A 23,183-nucleotide genomic window follows, 5' to 3' on the forward strand; every position below is an offset into this window, starting at 1 on the left:
GAGAGGATATCGTGTACAGTAGAAATATGTTTGTAGTTTATCTTTTGAAATGTCCATGTAGGTTCTGCTGTCGGTAAAACCAATTAGGATGATTGAAAAGTCTGCGGTAGCCAGGCAGTTGAGTGTCACAGGACGTGATGTTTGTGTGCTGGGTTCATGTCACTGAGGTGGTGAATCCCTTGAATGGAGGAAGGGAGAGGGACCACTTAATCTCACAGAGAGAGGTATTGGATTTATACTACAGACTAAATTCCCTAAATAGACCGGTCAATATATGGTTTAACCCCAAACGAATTGATACAAAAGGGCTTTCAATGGATTCCAGATTCCATTTTGGTTTCTCTGGCCCAAGAGCCACTTTGGCACAACCATTTTTGCATCCCTAACCCTCTCAGCTCCCCCTCTAATTCATTGGTCCTCCTGTTTTGTGGTCCAGTGCCACTTGGGCCTCTGCATGCTCTTCAGGTATTGGGATTGGGGGGGGGGGGGGGAATGGAATAAGTGGGAAGATGGACAGGTGTAATGAGGTTTACTCTGGAGAGGGTATGCATGCAATAGGCCTAAATATTTGTGTGTTTTGAATCCACATCAAGGTTGACTGCACCCTTGGGGCGCAGCTGGCCTAGTGGTTACACACACACAGGCTCCAATGCAAACTGACAGCGAGTCGCAGGTGCATGCATGCACTGGAGACGTTATTGGTCTACTTTTGAGGAGACATACAGTACATAAACATAGGCTTTAGCAGTTGTTCCCAAACAGTGGGCCGGAACCCATTTTTGTATTAATATATTGTTTAGAAATTCAAAACTTCTGTTTTAAGAAGTAGTGAAAATAGCAGATCTACAAGCTCACAAGATTAGCTATTTTCTCTTGCTTGGGTGAGCCACGTAAAAACAATCTTTTTGGTCTCCAGCTAAAAGGTTTGAGAACCATTGGCCTACGTAGCCTAAGCCTGTTCTAGAATGCTTGGGCATTCACATTCACACAGTCACATTTCAGCCCAATTTCAGAAAACATAAAAACAAATACACAATAAACTAGCAGTAATAAAACATGTACTGTATGTAAGTAACTTATGTGCACTGGCCTCCCAGCATGTGCACTTAAGCCTCTCCAATTGATCCAGAATGCCGCAGCACGTCTTCAACCAGCCAAAAGTTTGACACGTCTCTCCCTTTCTCCGCTCCCTCCCGGTTGCTGCCCGCGGCACACAGTGTACAAAACACTGATTTGAGTACTGAACACCTTCAAAGCAGCCAAAGGTATGGCACCTCCATACCTTCAAAGTATGATCGATCCCTACAACCCCACCCGTTCACTCAGATCAGCTGACAGGGAAGCTGACAGAACCCTCGCTAAAAACCCCAGGACGACAGTCCTAGACTCTTTCCCCCTCCTGGCCCCCAAACTGTGGAATAAACTCCCTATTGCAATTAGAACTGCAGACTCAATCCCTAGCTTCCGGCTCAGACTCAATCTTAGCCCATAGCACTTGCCTACCCTCAATGTCCAATTGGCCATACATGTAATTTCGTTATTTATTTCTTTTTTTCTTCTCTTTTTTTTAATGTTTTACTGAATAGGTGCTTTGTCTACCTACGTTTTTTCTTAGATTACTATTTATATGCGTTTGATTTATTGATGTATTACCTTGCTTATTGTAAATCGCTCTGGATTAAGAGTGTCTGCTAAATGCTATTGCCTAAATTGTAAATTGTACACACACAAAAACGATGTAGGCAATTTAAAATAAAAGCAATGACATGGATGACTGTAAGTTAGTGCTTGATTCAGACTAGATGATGTCAAAGGCTGATGCAAAAAGGTGTGTTTTTAGTTTATTCTTGAACTGAGCTAGACTGTCGGATGTGGGTGGGGAGATGATTCCAGAGGGATGGTTAACAGACTGGCATGGAGTATGACTGGGATGTTATGTAGGATGGTGCTAGGTTGTGTAATCTTTTGTTGTTTAGGAGTACAATCTTAAAGATCTGGCAGTTAGTAGGGAGCCAGTGTAGAGAGATGAGTGCAGGAGTGATGTGATAAAACAATCTTGTCCTGGTTTAATATCCTGGCAGCAGTGTTTTGAATGAGTTGTAATTTGTTGGTTGTTGATTTAGATATTCCAGAGAGAAGGGAGTTACAGTTGATGATACAAAAGCATGGATGTGTGTTTCAGCATCAGTCATTGACAGAATGGGATGGAGTTTGGCAATATTGCATAGATGGAAGTTGCATGTCTTTGTAATTTCATCTATGTGGTTCTTAAAGAGATTTCTAACAGTAGTGCTTTGTGGTAGCTTGACACTCAGCCTGAATTGACATTTCGTTTCGCAGATTTATTTTTTTAAAGGGGTGTCGCTAGCGATTCAGGGTCTGGAACTAGGCTAGCTTTGTGGAATTGTGGAGCTGAAATAGTGTCTTATTTTCTCTGAACCAAGGAGTAATATCACATTTTTTCAGAATTTAAAGGAGTAGTTCACCCCCAAAATGACTTTTTTTCTATTGATTACTCACACCATGGAGACTTGAGTTCAAAAATATTTTTTAGTTTTTGTTGCATTCCTAAGAAAATATATATTATAATAAAATGACCCCCATTGACTCCGGATGGGGACCCACATGCATTACTCCCCATCCGCGTCCCCATCCGGAATCAATGGGGGTACATTTAATCACATTTTTGTCTTAGGAATGCAACAAATACAAATAAATATTATTGAACTCAAGTCTCCATGGCATGAGTAAACAATAGAAAAAAAGTCATTTTGGGGGTGAACTACTCCTTTAAGAGTAAACGGTTTGATGACATCCATTGTTCAATTTCTGAAAGGCATTGTTCTACCAGCTGATGACACGTATCAGGCTTCATGGAGATGTAACGTCTGAGTAGTGAGCCAGTAACAAAAGAGAGTAGGACACACCGTTTCAAACATGCACCTTTAAATCTCTTGACTCTTTCACAGATACACTCTTGTATACACTCTCTGTCTTGTAATGGGTTTGCAGGACAAGTGTAGCGCTACCGTGATAGATTAGCGTCCCCTTCTTGCTTTCCCCTATTTTTAATGTACGGCTCGCCGTCCAGTGTTCATCAATCAGACTGATGCTGTTCAGTTGCTCTGACCCCCGAGCACCGCCAACCACACGGAGAAGGCAAGGGAGGGTGTGTGCAGGCACGTGCAGTGCACACATAGACATCAAGGGGGGCTTGAGCCCCCGCCCTTTTACCCGTCTGTAAAAGGTGCCCATGGATGCAGTTTTCACTGGGGTGAAAGAAACGCAAATGCCCTCTTTTCTGCAATACCTGAAGGAAGCATTGAAGAGAATTGCCTTGTCCAAACTCTCCTGAACTTGAATGCAGCTTCTTATAGCCCTCTCCGTGTAGAAAGCCATTGTTATTATTTCCTTTTTGTCTTATTGTTCTTGTAAGTGTTTTTTATTTTTATTTTCTTGTTTGGGGGGGGGGGGGGAATGATATATAATTAACACTTTGCTAGCCGAAATAGAATGGCTGTTGATAGATTAGCCGTGAAATTTCTATTATTGTATTATGATCTGAGACATAATATTATGTTTATAAACATGAGCCCGCCACCCCTCCTTCTTGGACGGCGCCGTTGTTTTTTCTTTTTTTTTTCAATCCCCAGGTCGTTAGCTCACCGTGATTATCTGGATCTCCATTGGGATAGAGTGGCAGTTTTGGCCGAGGCATCTTCTCCCCGTGCGTTTCGCGTGCGCGATCCGTGCGCATATAATCCAAGCATATAATCCAAGAATGACTGAACAGTCGATGTGACCATTTTGGCTAGCTTAGCCCTTAGCACTCCAGCTATGCTAATGTTATCGTCTAAACAGTAAACGGACGGCTGCTGGGAAGCCTCTGGAAGGAATGGACCTGACGTCACTTCTGCCTCATGTCAGACGAGCCATGCGCTATCGATGGACGAGTGGTGACTAGGGAAGGTTAGACGATCGCCGATTTTCGGATAAAAATCATTTATTTCGTTTTTAATGACCCAGTACGGTAAAAGGCGGCGCGGCTGAGACTCCTTGCTCAGATGTCCTGTATATTCCGGTTTTAATATTAAGGGGCTCCCCGTGGCTTGCAAAGTGTTAATATGTTTTTTGTGATAATGGGGATATATGAAGCATTGTTAAAACATTTTGTTGATTCATACAATGAATGCTTGTTAAAAAAAAACAATAAACAAAAGTTAAAAAAATTATGCTTAGTTTAGTGTGGTATCAAGCACCGAAAATAGCCGACCTCCAAGCTCACAACGTGTCGCAGCGCAACGTGTTGTGAGCTTGGAGGTCTGCTATCTTTGATACTTCCACCAAAAGGCCCTTTTAGAAATGTCAGCCCCTGCCTCTCTAACATTCTCTCCACGTCCCTGGGTGTGTGAGTGAGTGTGAGTGAGGGGGGGGGGGGGGGGGGGGGGGCTGCTCTTTGGAAGCACAGGCAGCGAAGTGTGCTGCGCGTTAACCCATACTACATTGAGTTTGAGGTGGATGTGCTACAGACAGACAGCTGACCCCCATTTGCTATTCATCCTTGTCCTTATGAGGGAATGGGGATCCCGACCCGTGACCACCACTATTCAGTGAGGGTAAGTGGAATTCTTATCGCTTGATCCACCACGGATGTCCTATTATGATTGTGTGTATTTTGTCACTGATGATCTAGAGAACAATATTATCATTTTTTAAAGCATTTTCTTTTAACATGGGTTGATTTGATTAATGATGATTTATTTTTGATTACTCATTTAGCCTATTATTAGGGAGACTTGAAAGTAGGGTAAGACGAGACACAGAAGTAAAATCTAAACAAGAAAATGTTGTCCATGGCTCAAGTTGATTGAGTCCAGGGGAAATTTGTCCCCTCTCACATTTAAAATGTTCAAGTTTAAATGTAAAAAATATATACGTATTGTACTAATTTATCAAACATAATTTAACAACATACTGTATTTCCCATTTCCAAATAGTCTTATTTATTTTCTTAAAGATAACTTTAAACAATATAAAACCAACCAAATAAAGTTTGATATTCAGTGAGAAACATTCATGAACAGTGATTAATATTATGGGTAAGTTGAACCATTGGCTCAATTTAACTCACAGCATTTGGTTCATTTTGCCCCACAGACAGTCTGATATGTAGACAATGTACTTTGACAGGCAAAAAGCAAAAGTATGCTTTCCACTTTCCCAATGTGCATCCCAACTTAACAGCCAGCTAGAAATCATGGATGTTTACTGCATTTAAGATCTTGTGACAATACATGTGCTTTTTGTTTTCATGTGGATGGTTCAACAACATACCCATTGAGTCATCTTACCCTGTTCTCCCCTACAGTGGGTGTAAGGTAGGCTCTACTGTAGGTTACCCTAGTTAGTGTAAACCAAAAAGTAGCTGTACAAGTTATCTTGCATTACCTCTGGCAGTTGAGGTGGGTAGTTATACTGTATACTGGCATTCTTGAGGAGCAGCAATTGTGTATTCTTTATGACCTGGGAGTTGTGATTTGCATTTAGTTTTTCACTGTTCACTGTACAATGATGTGTGAGCTGAGAAATCATTTATTTGAAGAAATCCAAGATAAGAATCCAGATTTGTTTTGGATGTCTGAACGTTGTATGTTAAAGGGATAGTTCGCATTCCTAAGCCAATAATTTGATGACCAGCAGTGATTTTCTATGCTATGGAGACACGAAGAGTCTGCTTTGTTCCCCATGGAGACACAAAGAGTATTGGCTTATGAATGCAACAAAAACTAAAAATGAATTCAAGTCTCCTTGGGGTGAGTAATTGATAGGAAAATTTTTCATTTTGGGTGCAAACTGTCCCTTTTAACTTGGCTGTTCAGTAAGGAGGTTTTAGGAACATTGATAGAGAAGACACACCATGTATCAGTAACTCATGAATTCTGTTTGTGGTCTTGGTGAATGGCATATCTTGGTGAATGTACATTTTGTGAGTGTCTTGTAAGCCCTTATGAGCTGGGAATCTTGTGGTGCTGAACACTATACTGTAATACAACATTCCATTTACCTATCTGTATAGAGATGGACAATAATATAATTTATCACGTTAAAAAACAATCATTGCAGAGATTTAAATGTATTGTGAAATTGTCTGTCATACACTGAACCTGTGTTGGCTCTGTACTTGGACTGCTTTTTTTCATCTACACCAAAAAATAGCAGATCCATCATCCACAAGCTCATAACGCGTTGCGTTGATCTACTGTTTTTGGCTAATGTTCCACCCAGAATATGGATGCTGGGCTGCAAGTGTAACAAAGTAACAACATTTTAAGAGTTTTAAGCATTCAGCTCACATAACCAATTGGCTGTTATAAACTGTATAATTTAGGAGCTGTTAAGCCCAATTTATGTCTGTTGTATGCCATTTTGCTGGAAAACAAAAACAGAACTACCACTTTCCAGAGGGCAGAGGAATGCATCCACTGTACATCCAAACAACATTAAGCCTGATTGATTATAGTTAAACCATTCATGATTAATTGGGTAATCAGTGTAACTCTTCCTGGGACAGTGTGTGAGTCATACTTTTCAGTAAATATCCCTGTAAGTGACTTAATTGCACATTTGAATGTTATAGAGATTAATATGCTACTGATGTTCATGTGATGTGTCGCATTGTTAGCTTAAGAGTTAAGAATCTGCTACACTGTAATGCAACGGAGAATAAAATAGTCTCAAGAGAATGGCGTTATGGTAAACATTGAGAGGCGTGCTTGTTTTTCTCTCCACCACTGCCACAGTATATTCCCATCATTCCCAGCAGCCAAGCTTTATACATGCCTCTTAATGAAATAACTCAAAGATTTATGTCAGTCTGGGCTTGTGCCTTAAGCATAGTGGCAAAATGTAAAGAAAAGAAAAAACCTTTTTGGACAGTGTTGGGGGCAGACATGCAGTAATAGATCTGTCCTGACTCTCAAGATTAGATGGACTAAGAAATAGATAAGAAGAATGGGAAGAAAAGGACAGTCAAGTGCTATTATCAAAGGGCAGTTTAGGATAGGCTTTCTCCATTTATTTTATTGGTAAAAAGACCATATTAGAGAGGGATTTTTGTCGTTCAGAGTTGAGAAAATCTAAATGGTTTTGGGAGGAAGGAAGGAAGTTGTAAATAAGGTGAATCAATCCATGTTGCAAAGTCGTTCTTACCTGACGGCGTGTTACTTGTTTGCAATAGATGTTTGTATTAAATGTACCTCTAATTACATTAATTTCAGTTAATCTTCACTGCATTTCAGTTGTGTATAGGTGTATCTGTGTAGATACAGTAGATATGTAGCTTAGACTTCGCAGCCATGTGTGGAATGTAATTGATATCTCATCACAAGAGTCCTGAAATGAAGCCAATCATTCAGTCTGACATACACACTTAGAGCTAATAGCTTCGTGCATTACCTTACCCACAGGGTATAGTAATTGGTTCTGTCCGATTGTCTGTTAGCAAAATGCAGACAATACAGATGGGGTCAAAGAGTCAAAATCCAGGTCATGGACAAAATGAATTATACTAAATGGTCGTTTCTCAGGAAGGGAGATGTATTGATTGATTGATACAAAACAGTCAAAACAGTTAGTCTAAAATAAGTTACCCAAGTTACCTTGCGGTCTTGTTTCCATTGGGCTGATTAGTATTCAAATCATGAAGGAACTGAAGAATAACAGATGTTTGTGCATGTAGGGTTTGCGTTTCCATATGTCTTAATTTTATTGTAATAGTCAGGTATGGGCATTCACAGCAAGGTTAATCAAAGTGAGTCTTCTCCAAAGCAGTTTCTTAATTAGATGGAGTACATTTTCATAGGGGTGAGACTTTAAGCACATGCTCCTTACGTTTTTGGAAAGCTAGGTGATATAACTACAAATTCATTCTGAGGGGTAGTCAGTCTCAGAAATCCCCCAGACACAGGTTAACTCATTCCCTGCCAGGCCCGATAGTCCCGAGATTATTCCAATGTCTTTCCCCGCCAGGCCCGATAGTCCAGAGAATTAAAAAAAAAAAAAAATTCAAAAAAATTTTTTTTCAAAAAAATGTTTTGACCCCCAAAAATGGAGTAGGCATGATAGCAATCGCGAAATTGCATGTTTAACCCCCATAGCAACCCCATCTTTCAAGCATGGCAGCCATTTTGGCAGCCATCTTTGTTAAACATAGTGGCTGTTATCTCATGAATGCCTGAACGGATTTCCATTCGGATTTTTTTGTTTGAAAGCTGTGAGCAATGTGGACACACGTGGTGCATTATCTAGGCATGGGTGTGCATGATCCATGCACACCCAATTACATGGAAGTCTATGGAGACGAATGGCAGGTGGGAGTACGGAGGTATGTTAAAATGGCGGTCAATGTGTTAAGAGGTGAAACTGTAGCTGATATTTAGTCAATGGTGGTACACTGATAGAAATAGAAAGAGCTTGTTGTAGAATCAGAAGCATGTAAGAATAGAATGTTGAATGTGATCTGATGTGACTCTTCAGCTCCGTGTCCAAGAAAATCAATTGGACTCTACATTTGACTAATAGTCATCGACCCCTTAGTAATTTGTATATTCAATACCGTCACGGAGAACAATTACCATTGTTTCCATAACCAGGATATGCCAATATACAGCTCCATAAAAAATAAGAAGAAAACTATGGGTGATGTTATTATTGCGACCGTAGGTCGCAAGTATGTTATGAAAACGGTCACAGCTTGTCTGTGTGTATCAATGTCTGTCACGCCTGACACTGTGGTTCTATGGGTTTGTCTGTGGTTCTATGGGTTTGTCTGTGGTTCTATGGGTTTGTCGCTCTGACATCATGCTCTGATGTCACTGTGATGTCAGGGGAACCACTCTTAACAGACAGGTTTGCCGCTCTGACATCACGCTCTTGCTTGATGTCCCTTTTATGCCCATATATGGAGATCTCTGATGTCATCACGAGTCACACTTGCAAATTAATTACGTCCTTGTCCGTTTTATGCCCATATATGGAGATCCCTGTCCCGATGTCATCAATAATAAGCGCATATCTGGGAATGCCCATATTTGGGCATGTTCAGACATCACATTGTTGTCTATCATGCAAGGGTCTGATATTCTGAGGGGTAGTCAGTCTGGGGTCTGATATTCATCACTGGCCAGATGACCAAGAATTGGCGCGACCGGTCGCATGTCGCCCTGAGGCATCTTACTAGTACATTATACTGGTTTGAAATCCATACTGTAAGGAAATGTGAAGTTTAAACACAAAGTCTAACACTTAAAGCTATACCGTGTAAGTTGTTAAACTAGTGGTCAGTCGCGGTATTACTTTTTTCGGCCAGAGCGGCGCCGCAAACCACCGCGACCGATACGATTCCGTAGAGGGGTAGAACGTAATTTTCTGAGCAGGATTTGAGGATTAAGAGGTTAAGAATCCTTCACCATCGTAAACACTGTAGCTGAGGGAGGCTACTTCCCGAAGAGACGCAGCACACGCTGTGATTGGCCGGTAGTGTATCATGTGTGTATGATCCGCGATGTGATTGGCCAACGTATACACAACGTATACGGATGATGCAGATGACGTAATTTTGCCGGGAAATCCCGCCCCTGTCACGGCTAAGTAGAAAACATATAAAGAAAAGGCTTTTGGGGCTGAAATTAACGGAGTGGGGGTTCTTAAACTTTAGCGATTTAACAGTTAGGACAATTTTAAGATTTGTTTTATAAAAAAAGTTACATAGTATAACTTTAATGTATGTACCATGGATGAAAAGTTTAAATCTTTGAAATCAGTTGTCAGTGAAGCATCTCTTATGTTGCTCATGTTGGAGCTTACACCAGAATGACAACCTCAGAGTACGCTTGTAGATCTGATATCAAACATATAATTTTCCGAATGTCTGTCCGTCCGTCCGTCCGTCCGTCCGTCTGTCTGAGTGTCCGTCTGTAACAGTGTTTCTCCTCAGTGGCTGGAGCAATTGATCTGAAATCGCATCACCATTAGCATATGAACACACCTGACATAACTGTGAAGCCCGTTTGTCACTTTCACAAATCGTATGCTGTATATTAGCATTTTTCTGGTGTATCTACTATCTATTCTGCATCTAGCATGAGGCATATCTATTCTGCATCTAGCATGAGGCAACATGTTTAACCAGCTGTGTGTGTGTGTGTGTGTGTGTGTGTGTGTGTGTGTGTGTGTGTGTGTGTGTGTGTGTGTGTGTGTGTGTGTGTGTGTGTGTGTGTGTGTGTGTGTGTGTGTGTGTGTGTGTGTGTGTGTGTGTGTGTGTGTGTGTGTGTGTGTGGCGCGCGCGCGCGCGCGCGGGGGGGTGGGGTAGGGTGGGGTGGGGGGGGGGGTTGTCTGGCCCTGTTACAGATGTTGTCCAAAAATCATGCAGATCGGTACACAGTATCTCTGTAGCCATTAAACGAAACGGGTATTTCTTACATTGATGCTCCTACATATTATCATGTAAGCACCAGTTAAAGTTACTTTCCATCCCTCATATACGAGTGCACACCCCATAACCCACACACTGCACATCATTTCAGAGCTCATATCTTTGAACGGGTAAGGGCTAGTTTTTAGCTAAGTAAGGTTGAAGACCAATGTCGCTCTCCAAGGTGCTGATACTGGGCTTGGTGGTGAGTGAGATGGGAAATGTCAAAGGACTCACCATCTGTCCCCCTGGCATGTTTAATTACCGTGAGTGGGAACAAATGACCAATGGATGGCGAGGATGAGATCATTTTATCATCGGTCATGCCTTCATTATGATCAGCTATGCTCCCCTATGTGTCTCCCCTTTCATTGTTAGTGAATCCTGGAAAATCATTGACCAGATAACTCACTACCTACTGATCATCTGTTTGTGGGAGTGATTCCTGTTTAAGTTCTTTTACTTTTTTCTGCATCTGTACTTTACAGTTTGCTTGTACAGCAGTTTAATTATATGATATATAATATAACTTACTACTACAGTATACGTATATATATCCCCTGCCCAAGTTGGCACTGGCAGTCTTTTGTTGTTGTTTTTTATTGCTTTTCTACTGAAGTACTGTGCAGCAGTGCTGCTGCTGCATGTTAAGTGGTTAGATGGGTGAGCAGCAAACACTTATTTTAATTTGTTTAAAGATTTATTTTGGGGCTTTAAAGGAGTGTAAATCCTTAACTTCCTTTAAAACCACTCTGAAAAACCACTTATAGGCGGCTGCCACTCGAAACTGGTAACTTTAAACCCAGCCTTACCTAACCTCACCCCCCCCCCCCCCCCCCCTCTTTGTAAATGCTTTTTTTTTTTGCATTGTTGTTTTAGTTTAAAACTGTTTTTTTTAATCTACTGCATAGTACTGTGTTCTATCTGTTTGTCATTCAATGTTATGAGTTAAAGAAAAGGATCTCAATGGAAATGAGTTTCCTTTTAGTTGACCTTGTACCAGTGAACTGTACTGTCATGAAACTGTACCTTTCCAAACTGAGCGTTACACTGAAACGTGACACGGAGACGTTACACGGAGACAAGATGTAACCGTTTTCATACTAAACTGCAACCTGTGGTTGCAACTAAACTATACAGTATAACCTATCTCGTCATATCTCTTAGCAAAATGCACCCAGACGAGTCCCGATGAAGCCGGTCGATTTGACTTAATTTGTCAAATTATGGCCCAAGTGCATGCCACCGAAACAAGTTTATCCGGAAAGATGGAAAGGCAACCACACTTACTAATGATGTTATATCATAAGTATGATAAAGTGATGCTGTCAAGTGTTTCAACCGCCACACTTTCAAGTGGATGACTGGTTGGAATCATTACAATTCCCGTCTCATTTTTCTGTCCGCTGGCGTCCCCCTCCAGAGTGTTCCGGTCCATGGGAGCTGAGCCATGTCTTCTCTCAACGAGACAGACGGGACCTTTCCCTTGTCCCCCCTGGAGCCCAACCTGTCCGTCTTCCTGGCCCACGAGCCGCCTTCCCTTTCCTCTTCCTCCCCTTTCTCCTCCTCGTCCATCAACTGCTCCGGCGCGCCGCCCCTGCCCTCGCCGCCGTACAACTTCTACGCGGTGCTGCTGGTGCTGCTCATCTTCTGCGTGGTGTTTGGCAACGTGCTGGTGTGCGTGGCGGTGTCACGGGAGCGCGCCCTTCAGACCACCACCAACTACCTCATCGTCTCCCTGGCCGTCTCCGACCTTCTGCTGGCCACTCTCGTCATGCCCTGGGGCGTCTACCTAGAGGTGTGTGTGTGTGCGTGTGTGCGTGCGCGCGCGCGTGTTTGTTTGTTTGTGTTTGTTTGTTTTGTGTACATGTTTGTTTACATGTGTGTGTTTGCGTTTTTGTTCATGCAGTCATCTCTTTTCGCTGTTTAAATCCTCACACTAATGGACATGATCTCTTTGGAGCTCTCCATAGCTCGAACCAATGGTTAGGGAGATTTTATGTGAAACAAAACATTTCTTTTTTTTAAGATTTGTTTTTGGGCTTTTATGCCTTTATTGATAGGACAGTAGACTGACAGGAAATGGGGGGAGAGATGGGGAGTGACACGCAGCAAAGGTCATCCGGATTGGGAATCGAACCGGCGACGCCACCAGGCATCCATGCTTATGCAGTTGCAATGCCTAAGTGGTGTGCGCCTGGACCAGTAGGCCAGCGGGCGCCCCTGGAATGTCATTTCAAAGAGGATAGAGCCCGCTCACCAGAGTGCAAAACCTTTATTTGGCTGACAACGTTTTGATTCTGTTGTGGATCTTCATCAGTTCTTTTAGCCCAGCACTCACCAGTCATAAATATTATTATTACAGTACGATTGATCCATTATGATTAGTACAGTGCGTTGTCTATTTCTCATGCAGATTTTTAGCACTGAGGTGCTGTTTACACATAATACCATAATCGTATTATCATTTGGAAATGGCCATGTGTTTCACACAACATCCTGTTTACATGGCGGGTGTTGTTGGTTTGTTGTAGGTGGTGGGAGAGTGGCGCTTTAGTCTCATCCACTGTGACATTCTGTTGACCTTGGATGTCATGATGTGCACAGCCAGTATCCTCAACCTCTGTGCCATCAGCATCGACAGGTAATGTATGGCTCTGGGTCATTGTTCCGCATCTATTCTTCCTCTTATCTGAGCTTTTCTTCTTCTTTTTGTAATTGATTGGTTGTATTGATCCCCGGCTCCTCCTGGCTCTGTCAAAGTATCCTTGAGCAATACACTGAACCCCCAACTGAGTCCTGATTAGTAGGTTGGGGCCTTGCATGGTTACTTCATGCCTTGGTGTGTCAATAGGTGAATGTAATGCACATTGTACAATGCCTTGGATACCATGTATTGTCTCATTATTATTCTTTTCTTTTTAATCCATCACAGTATACTATATCCTCTTATGACCAATAAGTATACTCTCTCTATTTCTCTTTTTCACCCCCTCCCTCTGTTACTCCCTGTGCCTTTTTCTCGCCTCAAAGTGTCCTCTCGGCAAGACAAGATCTCTCTATTTCTCTTTTTCACCCCCTCCCTCTGTTACTCCCTGTGCCTTTTTCTCGCCTCAAAGTGTCCTCTCAGCAAGACAAGATCTTTGTCAAGGATTAATGTCTTCACAGTGGGCAAATTGACTCCTTTACTACTACAAAGACCATAATAACTAATATGATAACAGGCCAATATGTGGCTTATCTACAATACATTTATTTTTGCTTCACTTTAACCTTTCTCTTGATTAGTGCTGAAGACAATAACCTATTAAAACCGCAAAACCATCTGTGTCATGTTAGATGTTAGTAGCAACATATGTTTTTCAGGAATATTTTGGGATTAAAAGGCATTTGTAGAATTGGCCTCATGTCTTAATGGGATAACGTGAAAATAAATAATACAATAGTGTGCATTGCAGTGATTGCACACAAATCCACATTTTGAAATAGCATCCAATGCATTGGCTTCTCAGCTTGCATTTCTCTTTTGCGGGGCTGGGGGATTTGAGATGAGATGTTTAAAATGTACTTCGGCTATTTTGTTATTCTCTATAATTAAAAATAAATATAAAAATAGCTCAGTGGCCTTGTGGTTAGTCTTCCCTGAGACCGGAAGGTTAGGGTTCAATCCCCAGCCGAGTCTTACCAAAGACTATAACCAGCTAAAGATCCTTGATATATTTCCAGGATAACCTATACCACGGCTTGCCACTGGTACGAAATGGTAGACTACACATCCAATTAACCCTAAAATTGAAACCTCTAAAGAGCAAAAGCACTTTCCCCTTTCCCCATTTACATCCCCAGCCTAGTTGTTTCCTGATGGCTGCAACCCACAACTTACACAGCCCTGGCAAGGCAACCCATCCTGTCAGAGACATGCCCTCTGTGGAGCGCCCTTTTCTAGTTTGATTCTGGGTAACTATATACGGTTTCTTTGGTCAAAGCAGTTTAGCCAAATGTGATTTGTTTGTTTTTTTAATCTTTAATCAAGTGCTCTTCTGTTCCTCTCCTCAGTCCTCAAGTGATCCACAGACCTTTAATAAGTCAATGTTAATGAAATAATACCGCCTTCATACATATTCCCAGTACAACAAAGAGATAATTGTAATTGTGTCTAAAGATAAACTGAGTGGAATGAGTATGGACCCTTGGGTAAAGCCACTAGGCCCTCTCTGTCCCTTTGTTTGTCCCTGTCCCTAACCCTCTGCCTTCTCCTGCTCATTAAAGTGTCTTCTTCCTGCAGAGAACTGTTCACGCCTGTGCTGTTGCTACAGAAACCTTTTACGGTAATAGGCTTTGACACGGTGCTGCTGGTAATGGGCATTTGTTGTGAAGGCACCTGCAGTGCTTTCACTGTACGGTTAAGCTGACCCAGGAATGGCAGCTTTTGTCCACGTTTTCCACGTGGCCAAGGAGGAGAAATGGTGCATTTCAGTGGCGTCAGGCAGAAACCTTGTATGTCCAAAAAACATTTATTTTCAGGAAATAGAACCTGTTTTCCAATGGATCCAATGTGATTATTATTTAGTCACACATTCTGTTAATACTTTTCAATGGTTCCAAATATCTAGTGATAGTTTTGTGTGACACTGCAAGTAGTTTGACAAAAGTAGGGCAGATGTAGAGGGGTCTATGCATTAAAAGTTGAAACGTAGTGATGCAAGGTTTCTTTGGGTTCAACATCAATTTCCCAACATGATGGTTGTGAATGATTGCTGGGTGATTTGTATTTAGGGGTTGACACTATGGTCTCAGAGGCACTTGCCCGTTGGGCAAGAACAGGTCATGTTCTACTTGCTCAAATGTCATGCCCACTAACACAATAAGTAAACTGTCCATTTTAAAATGATAAGTAAATGTTGAATTACCGCTCAATTTAACAATTATTTCTTTTACTTTCTGTGGCTCTGCGATAAAATATTCGGTACCTAAATTTCTATCCAGTCCTACATAACTATGATTCTTGATTGAAGAAAAAATAAATAAATGCCATTCATAAAATTGACAAGAATATTAATACAATATTTAACTCCCCGCAGACTATGTGCTATGAGGATTTTGAATAATCCCAACTGCACTCTCTGCGCCTCAAATAGTATTGGTACCTTCCTTCACATGGTTTGGGAATGCCCAAATGTGTCGTCATTCTGGAATATGGTTGCCTCCAAACTTTCAACTATTTTTAGTATTAATATCATATCTTCTCCTTCTTTATTTTTATTAAATGACGTCTCACAGTTGCAACTAAACAATATACGCAAGCGCATCTTCTTTGCTGGATTAACGGCGGCGAAGAAGATGGTAGCTACGCGGTGGAAACCTCCTCATACGTTAACGTTTCGCCAGTGGGCCTTGACCTTTCTAGATATAGTATATTTAGAGCAGTCGATAGCAAGGTTACACGGAGCAAAAGAAGAAAACATTAATATGTGGTCGGACATTGCAGATAAGCTTAAGGCTATGATTCAAGAAATCACTATATAGTGGTAACAGCCTAGCACAGGCATGCACTATTGTACATTCCGTGTTGGTCCGGGGAAAGGGGGTGGGTGGGTTTTCTTTTCCTTTTCTTGTTTTGCTATTGTTTGTGTTGTTTGTCTGTTAATTGCATTTTTCTTTTGATTAATGTTTTACTTTTTCTTGTTCTATTCATATGTATGTCTCTAATTTCATGTTATGGAAAATAAAAATAATTGATAACAAAAAAAAAAAAGAATATTAATACAAACGTGTTGTGTGTGTGTGTGTGTGTGTGTGTGTGTGTGTGTGTGTGTGTGTGTGTGTGTGTGTGTGCGTGTGCGTGTGCGTGTGTGCTTACAGATACACAGCGGTGGCCATGCCCTTGCTGTATAACACCAGGTACAGCTCGAGGAGGAGAGTGGCAGTGATGATTGCTGTGGTGTGGTTCCTCTCCTTCGCCATCTCCTGCCCTCTGCTGTTCGGACTCAATAACACCGGTAGCAGCAGCTCCATCCAGCTGACATCCCTGCATGCATGCTTTTGAGTCCCTCTTTTCAGGGCATGGTTTTGAGGTTAGGTTTAGGCACATTTTTTGTGAGGTTAAGGTTAGAGTTAAGCTTAGGGACAGGCCTATTAGGGGCGGTCCCATCCCTGCAGAGGGCTGGGCAAATCAATCTCATGCTTATTTCTAATATTTTTTAAACATTTTCTTATGGGTGCCCCGGCATAACATCTCTTAAAATGGGGTTGCACATAATAATTTAACCACATGCTTACTTTAGAGACAAGCTAGTTAGGTGTAGAGGGGGGAAAAAGAGGGGACCTATTATAAACCCCTACAGGTCTCCAGTCACCTCTTTTCAATGTTGTACACAGTTTATTCAGTTCTGTTTGAGTGAAGTCAATTATATTCAGTAGTAAGAAATCATACAGGCACTAGTACTTACAGTATACAGAGTAGATCTTCATTGCAGTGGGTAATCTGCAGTTTCTTTTGTCAAGGCATAGACATTTCTTCCTTTAAAACAAAATTGGCCGTAGCTGAATGGTTAGTGTCCATACCTGGGACTCCGGAGGTCCCAGAGGCCGCAGGTGTGATTCCAGCTCCAGCTATGTGTTGAAGTGTCCATGAGCAAGACACCTAAGCCCTAACTGCTCCCCTCCCCCACGCTCCTTGTGGGCAGCACTGAGTTCAGCTGGGTTAAGCTGAAAACTGAATTTCCCTCGTGGGATGACGTAGGTAAATTCTTCTTTTTCAAAATTATAACCATGAAGCAACACTGTAGCCATTACACATAATTATTCCTGTGTCAGTTTGATGAAAAACCACAAAACCCCCATATGGGTCTATACAAGCCTCCTCCTTTTCCCCCTCTGCCTCCGCACAAAATCTCTTTTTGCCGAAAATAGCCGATCTATAATACTAATGTGCAGTTTAAAAGGACCTGGCATTCACGACTATACATACTTATACAACTGGGGACACGTACATGTACTCAGTCACAAACATACACATGCATAATGCACATGGCCATCAACAATATACTGGCCCAGCTGGCCCTGAATTAGATTATCATCTGTTGGTGAGAGACTAAATGAATAATCAATCCTATACATCTGTTCACTCAGGATGCCTAACTGTGTGGCAAATTAGAGCCCTATAATATATGTTTCTAAGCACATATACATGGAGTATTCAGTAACATCTCTTGGCTCCAAATGCTTCTATACCATTCAGTAGAACAGGTGTCCCCTGAAAGACATGTGATGCCTGTCTGTAACAGCAGACCCCGCATCTGTGAGACCCAGTGGACAAGTGGGCACACATAATCCTTGACTTACCTCATCTCACTTGAAGAGTCGTGTCGCAGAGCATCAAGTGATAGCTGAGCTTTTCAGTGCCTAAGCCCCTTCCTTAATGAAGGCACTTGAAGTGTGTGTGTGTGTGTGCGTGCGTGCGTGCGTGCGTGCGTGCTTCCGTTAAGCTGAAAAGCAGCCACTTGATCTGAAAAGGCTAGCAAGTGTTATGAGATGTAATATTCATCTCACTCATACACCAAATATGGCATGAGGTGGGTACATTCATTAAAGGTATAGCTCCTCTGAAGACTGCAATTAATCGTTTAAACCCTGTACTTAATAGACCAAAGTCCCCAAGGGATTTATTACTATGCTCCCTTCTTTGACCCAGAATAGGGGATGCTAGGGTTCATGTGGTTAAAAAAATCTTTCTGCCTTTCTCCATATAACCTGTATGGTAAAAGGAAGTTCTTTATATGTGGACTGCCAAGGCATTCTCTACTAATTAAAAGTGTTTAATGAGCTTTCTAGTGTTCTGCTTTTTGACTTGAGAGCCTGTCTACCTTTCAAATACGTATCTGTTCCCTTCAATCCCTTTCATGTAAGAACTTGAGAAGCAATGTCTTTGATCAAGACCCAACTAATGATGGAGGAACTTTTCACAATTCAACGTAATATAAGTATTGGAGACTTTCCCTACTTTAATTTGTTCCTCCTCACCTCCTGCAGAAAACCTGTACTATGTCGTTTTCCCTAACAAGTCATATCATATTTTTCCTCCCTCACCAGCAAGCCGGGAGGGTACCAAATGCAGCCTTGCAGACCCAGCCTTTGTGGTGTACTCGTCTGTGGCCTCATTCTATGTTCCCTTCATCGTGACATTGCTGGTTTATGCACAGATCTGTGTGGTGCTGCGCAGGCGTGGCAGACGCACTGCCCCGCCTCGCAGACACAGCCTGCACCCACAGGGAGAGGCAGCAGAGGGGCACCGACACAGGAAGGTAGGGACCCCCATAAAATGTCATTCAGTAATGGTTTATCTCACACACATACACACACACACACCCACCCACACACACACACACACACTATTTGAACAACATTTGAAATAGGGCATAAGTGATTCATTCATGAATATGGTACTTGGAGTCAAAAGTGTCTTTGAATGCACGAAAACTATAAAGATACTGTAACTATATTACTATATATTTCACCATTGCATGTTTTCTAATAGCTGGTGTGAACACTACCACCCACTTGGCTTAAAATGGTTTTAAAGTGCCATAGTTTTGTACTTTTTCTGTTTTGTATGCGTCTATGGAGTTAACATTACTCTAATAGACCACTGGGCGGGGTTATAATGTGCAAATTTGTCTTCCCTGTGTATTTTTGGAGTCAAAAGGCCCGAAAACACAGATTTAATGACATCATAAAATCATCCCCTCCCTTTTACCATACACCCAACACTGTGGGTGTGGCTAACTTCAGCTTTGTCACCACCCACCTGACAACCAGGCATACTTAATGGAATTTTAACATTTTTTTCACTTTTTTTTAACACTTTTTTGGAGAAAAAAATCTTTCTCCTAGTATAATCATAATACCTGATCATCATGTTTTGGGGGGGGGGGGGGGGGGAATGGCCCTTTAGTATCCAAAAACACAAATACTCAAGGAAAGTACAGATAAAGTAAATGTAATTCGTTACTGTCCACCACTGTTAATAAATCACTTTGTGTAAGCCTTTCTCCTGACACGTTTCCATTGTGTCATGTTGACTTGTACGTTTTGCGTCCCTGTAGAGCACCTGCATAACATCACTCCTATTCTTCCCTGTCAGAATAAGTGTACACACCCAGAGGATGTGAAGCTGTGCACTATGATTCTGAGACCACCCACTGCTGCTCCGCAACGCAAGAAAGTGGTGAGTGTCTTGAGTACGCTGAAAACAAATTGCTTTACAAAGGAATTTGGAAAAAGAGTAGCTGTATCTACAAGCCTATCTATGTCATGCTGTGATGCATTGTGAGCTTCTAGTTATATTATTTATTTATCCATTTATTGAGATCTTTTGAAAATGTTCGCCAGGTTGAAAGTGGTTAATAGACATGTGATTTCTTGGAGGGATTATACCAAAGACCTTTTAGTTAAGCAATACTCAGTGGGTCTAAGGACAAGATTACCAAGCCGGCCACTTCTCCTTCTTCTGCTCATTTACAACGGGCATGCCTTTTATCCATGATGCTCTCTGCTTTTGACTTGTCCTTCCACTCACCAAGGTTGTCCCTGACTCCCCTGCTCCCCTCATTGCCTTCCCATCTCCTCTGGTCTGTCAGACGCTGGTGAAGGAGGCGGTGGTGCACCCTCTGGAGATAGAGCCAGGGCGACTCCTGTCCCAGGGTCCGGCGGAGAGCCTGGCCCCTCCCCCGGCCCCCGGACGGGCCAGAATCTCCCTGTCCATCTCAGTGGGGCCGACCTCGGCCCCACCCCCCGCCATGATCAGATCGGCCCTAACGCCTCGCCCCGCCACCCTGGAGGATGGCATGAGGGGCCGCGAGGGGTGGAGGGATCGCCACAGGGACCGGGACAAAGGGGGAATCACCAAGGAGAGGGTGAGAGGACGGCTGTCTCAGCAGAAGGAGAGGAAGGCGACACAAATGCTGGCCATTGTGCTGGGTGAGGAAAAGAAGATCAACAGCATAGAAGGAATAGAGGCAACTGTTAAATAATGTATTAGTTAGTTTATGAGTTAATCATAAAACACAGTAACCTCTGAAAATTGAGTGCTAGCAAAATGTTGACATGTAAATTGTTTTGAAATATGAATTTGACATACTTTGAAAATGAGAAATTACATGATTGATTGATTGAGGACTTTATTAGAGGTTTGCATGAAAAGGTATAGTTTCATGACAGTACAGTTCACTGGTACAAGGTCAGCTAAAAGGATAAACACTGCAAGAAAGCCTCCAGGCTTGTTTCAATTGGGGTCCTTTATATGCCTATAGAAACGTCCAGTTTGAAAGTGGTTAAAGGAGTAGTTCACCCCCAAAATGACTTTTTTTCTATTGATTAGTCATGCCATAGAGACTTGAGTTCAATCATATTTTTTTGTATTTGTCGCATTAGACAAAAATGTGATTATAGTAAATTTACCCCCAATGATTGCGGATGGGGACCCGAATGCATGGCCCTGGATGGGGACACAAATGCATGGCACTGGATGGGGAAACCATCAGGGTAAATACATTTACTATAATCAATTAGGAATGTGATGAATACAAAATAAATATTATTGTCTCCATGGCGTGAGTAATCAATATTAAAAAGTCATTTTGGGGGTGAACTACTCCTTTAATGCCTCAATCCACTTTGTGTGTTCTTAATGCCCACCCTCCCCAGGCGTGTTCATCATCTGCTGGCTGCCTTTCTTCTTGACCCACGTACTGAAGGCTCACTGTGGAAGCTGCTGCATTTCCCCCTCGCTCTACAGTGCCGTCACCTGGCTGGGCTACCTCAACAGCGCTGTCAACCCTGTCATTTACACCACCTTCAACATCGAATTCCGCAAAGCCTTCATTAAGATTCTCCACTGTTGAGAGAGACAAAGGGTGGGAGGAGAGGAGAGATATTGACAATCATATGGACCAATGAATGAGTGAGTCAGAAAAAGCAGAAAACAAAGAAAATACTTTACAATAAATTGGTCCTGCACCTCTTCGCGACCATTTGTTGCTGTTGCTTGGTTGGACTGATATTACAACCTACAGGCAGACTGAGGATGAAATTAAGTTATGATTTTGTCACAACACTCACTTGTCACACCGGCTTTCACAGAGAGGGGGCAATGAAGGCAATTTTGGGGGGTAAATCTCCATTAGATGCTTTAGAGAAATGCTGAGCGACAAATGGATTCTTTTCATAGATAAGCTTCAATAACATGTTAAAAAGCTTCATTTGGCCAACTTTAAATCAAGATGGCATAGAATTGAATTGAATGGAAGAGAAGGGAACAAGATATGAATGAATGATGAGAAGGTAAAGGAGTGTGAGCAGGGTGGGTGAAAGGAGACAGAAGAGGATGTGTAATCTGATGAGTGCGAATATGATGACTCTCTAGTGCACATCAACTGAGGGACTGCACATTATAATGAGTGTGACTTGTGTCAGACTTTCTTTCTGCGGTTTCTTGTGAACTTGGTGGTAAAAGCATTGCATTGTCCATTTGTATGTGCCTGATTTTCTCATATGGCTGGGACAAGGAAAAGATACATCAACTAAAAGGCTGCATTTCAGTCTTGATTCAGAATCATCAGATGATTCTGTAGTAGGCAGTATTCCAATTTATTCATGTTTGTATGTCAAGGCATTACCACTTTGGAGCAAAGATATATTGATTGATTGATTGATTGATTGATTGATTGATTGATTGATTTATCGATTGATTGATTACTTTATTAACACATACAGAGAACAATTATTGTACATATTGTACATTGTAATAAACTATATACTATAATGTATTAAACTAATCACTTTCACCCATATATTTAACAAGAAACTTGCAATTTCTGGGAAATTGCAAGTGCAAGTCGCGAGGAATCCACTGGTAACTGAATTCTCTTACCAATTATATTATATATTGTGAGGTCATGTGAAGCATGACAACAGTGTGTGAAGCATGACCAAAAGCTTCACTTTTCTGTTGTGCAAAAGTTAACAAAAAGCAGGTTCACTTTGCTGGCAAAAGATTATCTGACAAACAAGTGTGTTGCCTATAGCAACCACACTAATTATGTACACACACAGAGTTTGGGTTATTCATTCCCAAATTAGCTATGCATTCTGTGTACAATACATGGTACATATTCATCCTTATACTCAGTGTGATAGGCTGTTGATAGATAGACCATGCATATACAGTATCTACCCGTATACATAATTTTCATTAATATATTCACTTGTGATACTGTAGATGTATAGCGATAGATGTATATTCACTGTACGTTATTACTTTATTGACAGACTGTACATATCGTTCACTCGCTCACACATGCAGAGATCCATTGCCGTATATCTTGGGCCAAGCAGCTCAGTATTTTATGTTATCTTTATTTTCAACATTTTTTATTTGTTTCTTGACTTACCTGTACTGCGCCTCTTTCATTCTCACTGCTGTTGCTGTTATGACACCTGAATTCCCCTCTGTGATCAATAAAGTTTTATCTTATATTACTTTGAGACCCTAGTTTTACAAAACCATATAGCAAATATCAATATTATGACAAACTGAAGGACATTGTTAAAATGTCCTAAAATATACAGGAACAGGAGATATGAATATATAATTGTTATAAAAGCCTTCAGTGCCAGATGAATGGAATTTGCCACAAGATTAACATACTGTACA

At 41.6% G+C, this 23,183-nt stretch overlaps 1 protein-coding gene across 1 annotated transcript; it reads left to right on the plus strand.

Annotated features, from left to right (window-relative positions):
* Positions 1 to 11,921: 11,921 nt before the first annotated feature.
* drd2l (dopamine receptor D2 like) lies at positions 11,922 to 21,372 on the plus strand (the record flags this gene model as incomplete). The annotated part of the gene is made up of 7 exons (XM_080741433.1): positions 11,922 to 12,269; positions 13,006 to 13,115; positions 16,334 to 16,470; positions 18,563 to 18,774; positions 19,614 to 19,697; positions 20,110 to 20,449; positions 21,176 to 21,372. 7 exons carry the CDS (start codon positions 11,922 to 11,924, stop codon positions 21,370 to 21,372), a joined length of 1,428 nt encoding a protein of 475 aa, XP_080597559.1.
* Positions 21,373 to 23,183: the final 1,811 nt, after the last annotated feature.

Source organism: Nannobrachium achirus (genome assembly GCF_963921795.1).
Source record: "Nannobrachium achirus genome assembly, chromosome: 2".
Classification (NCBI taxonomy): Eukaryota; Metazoa; Chordata; class Actinopteri; order Myctophiformes; family Myctophidae; genus Nannobrachium; species Nannobrachium achirus.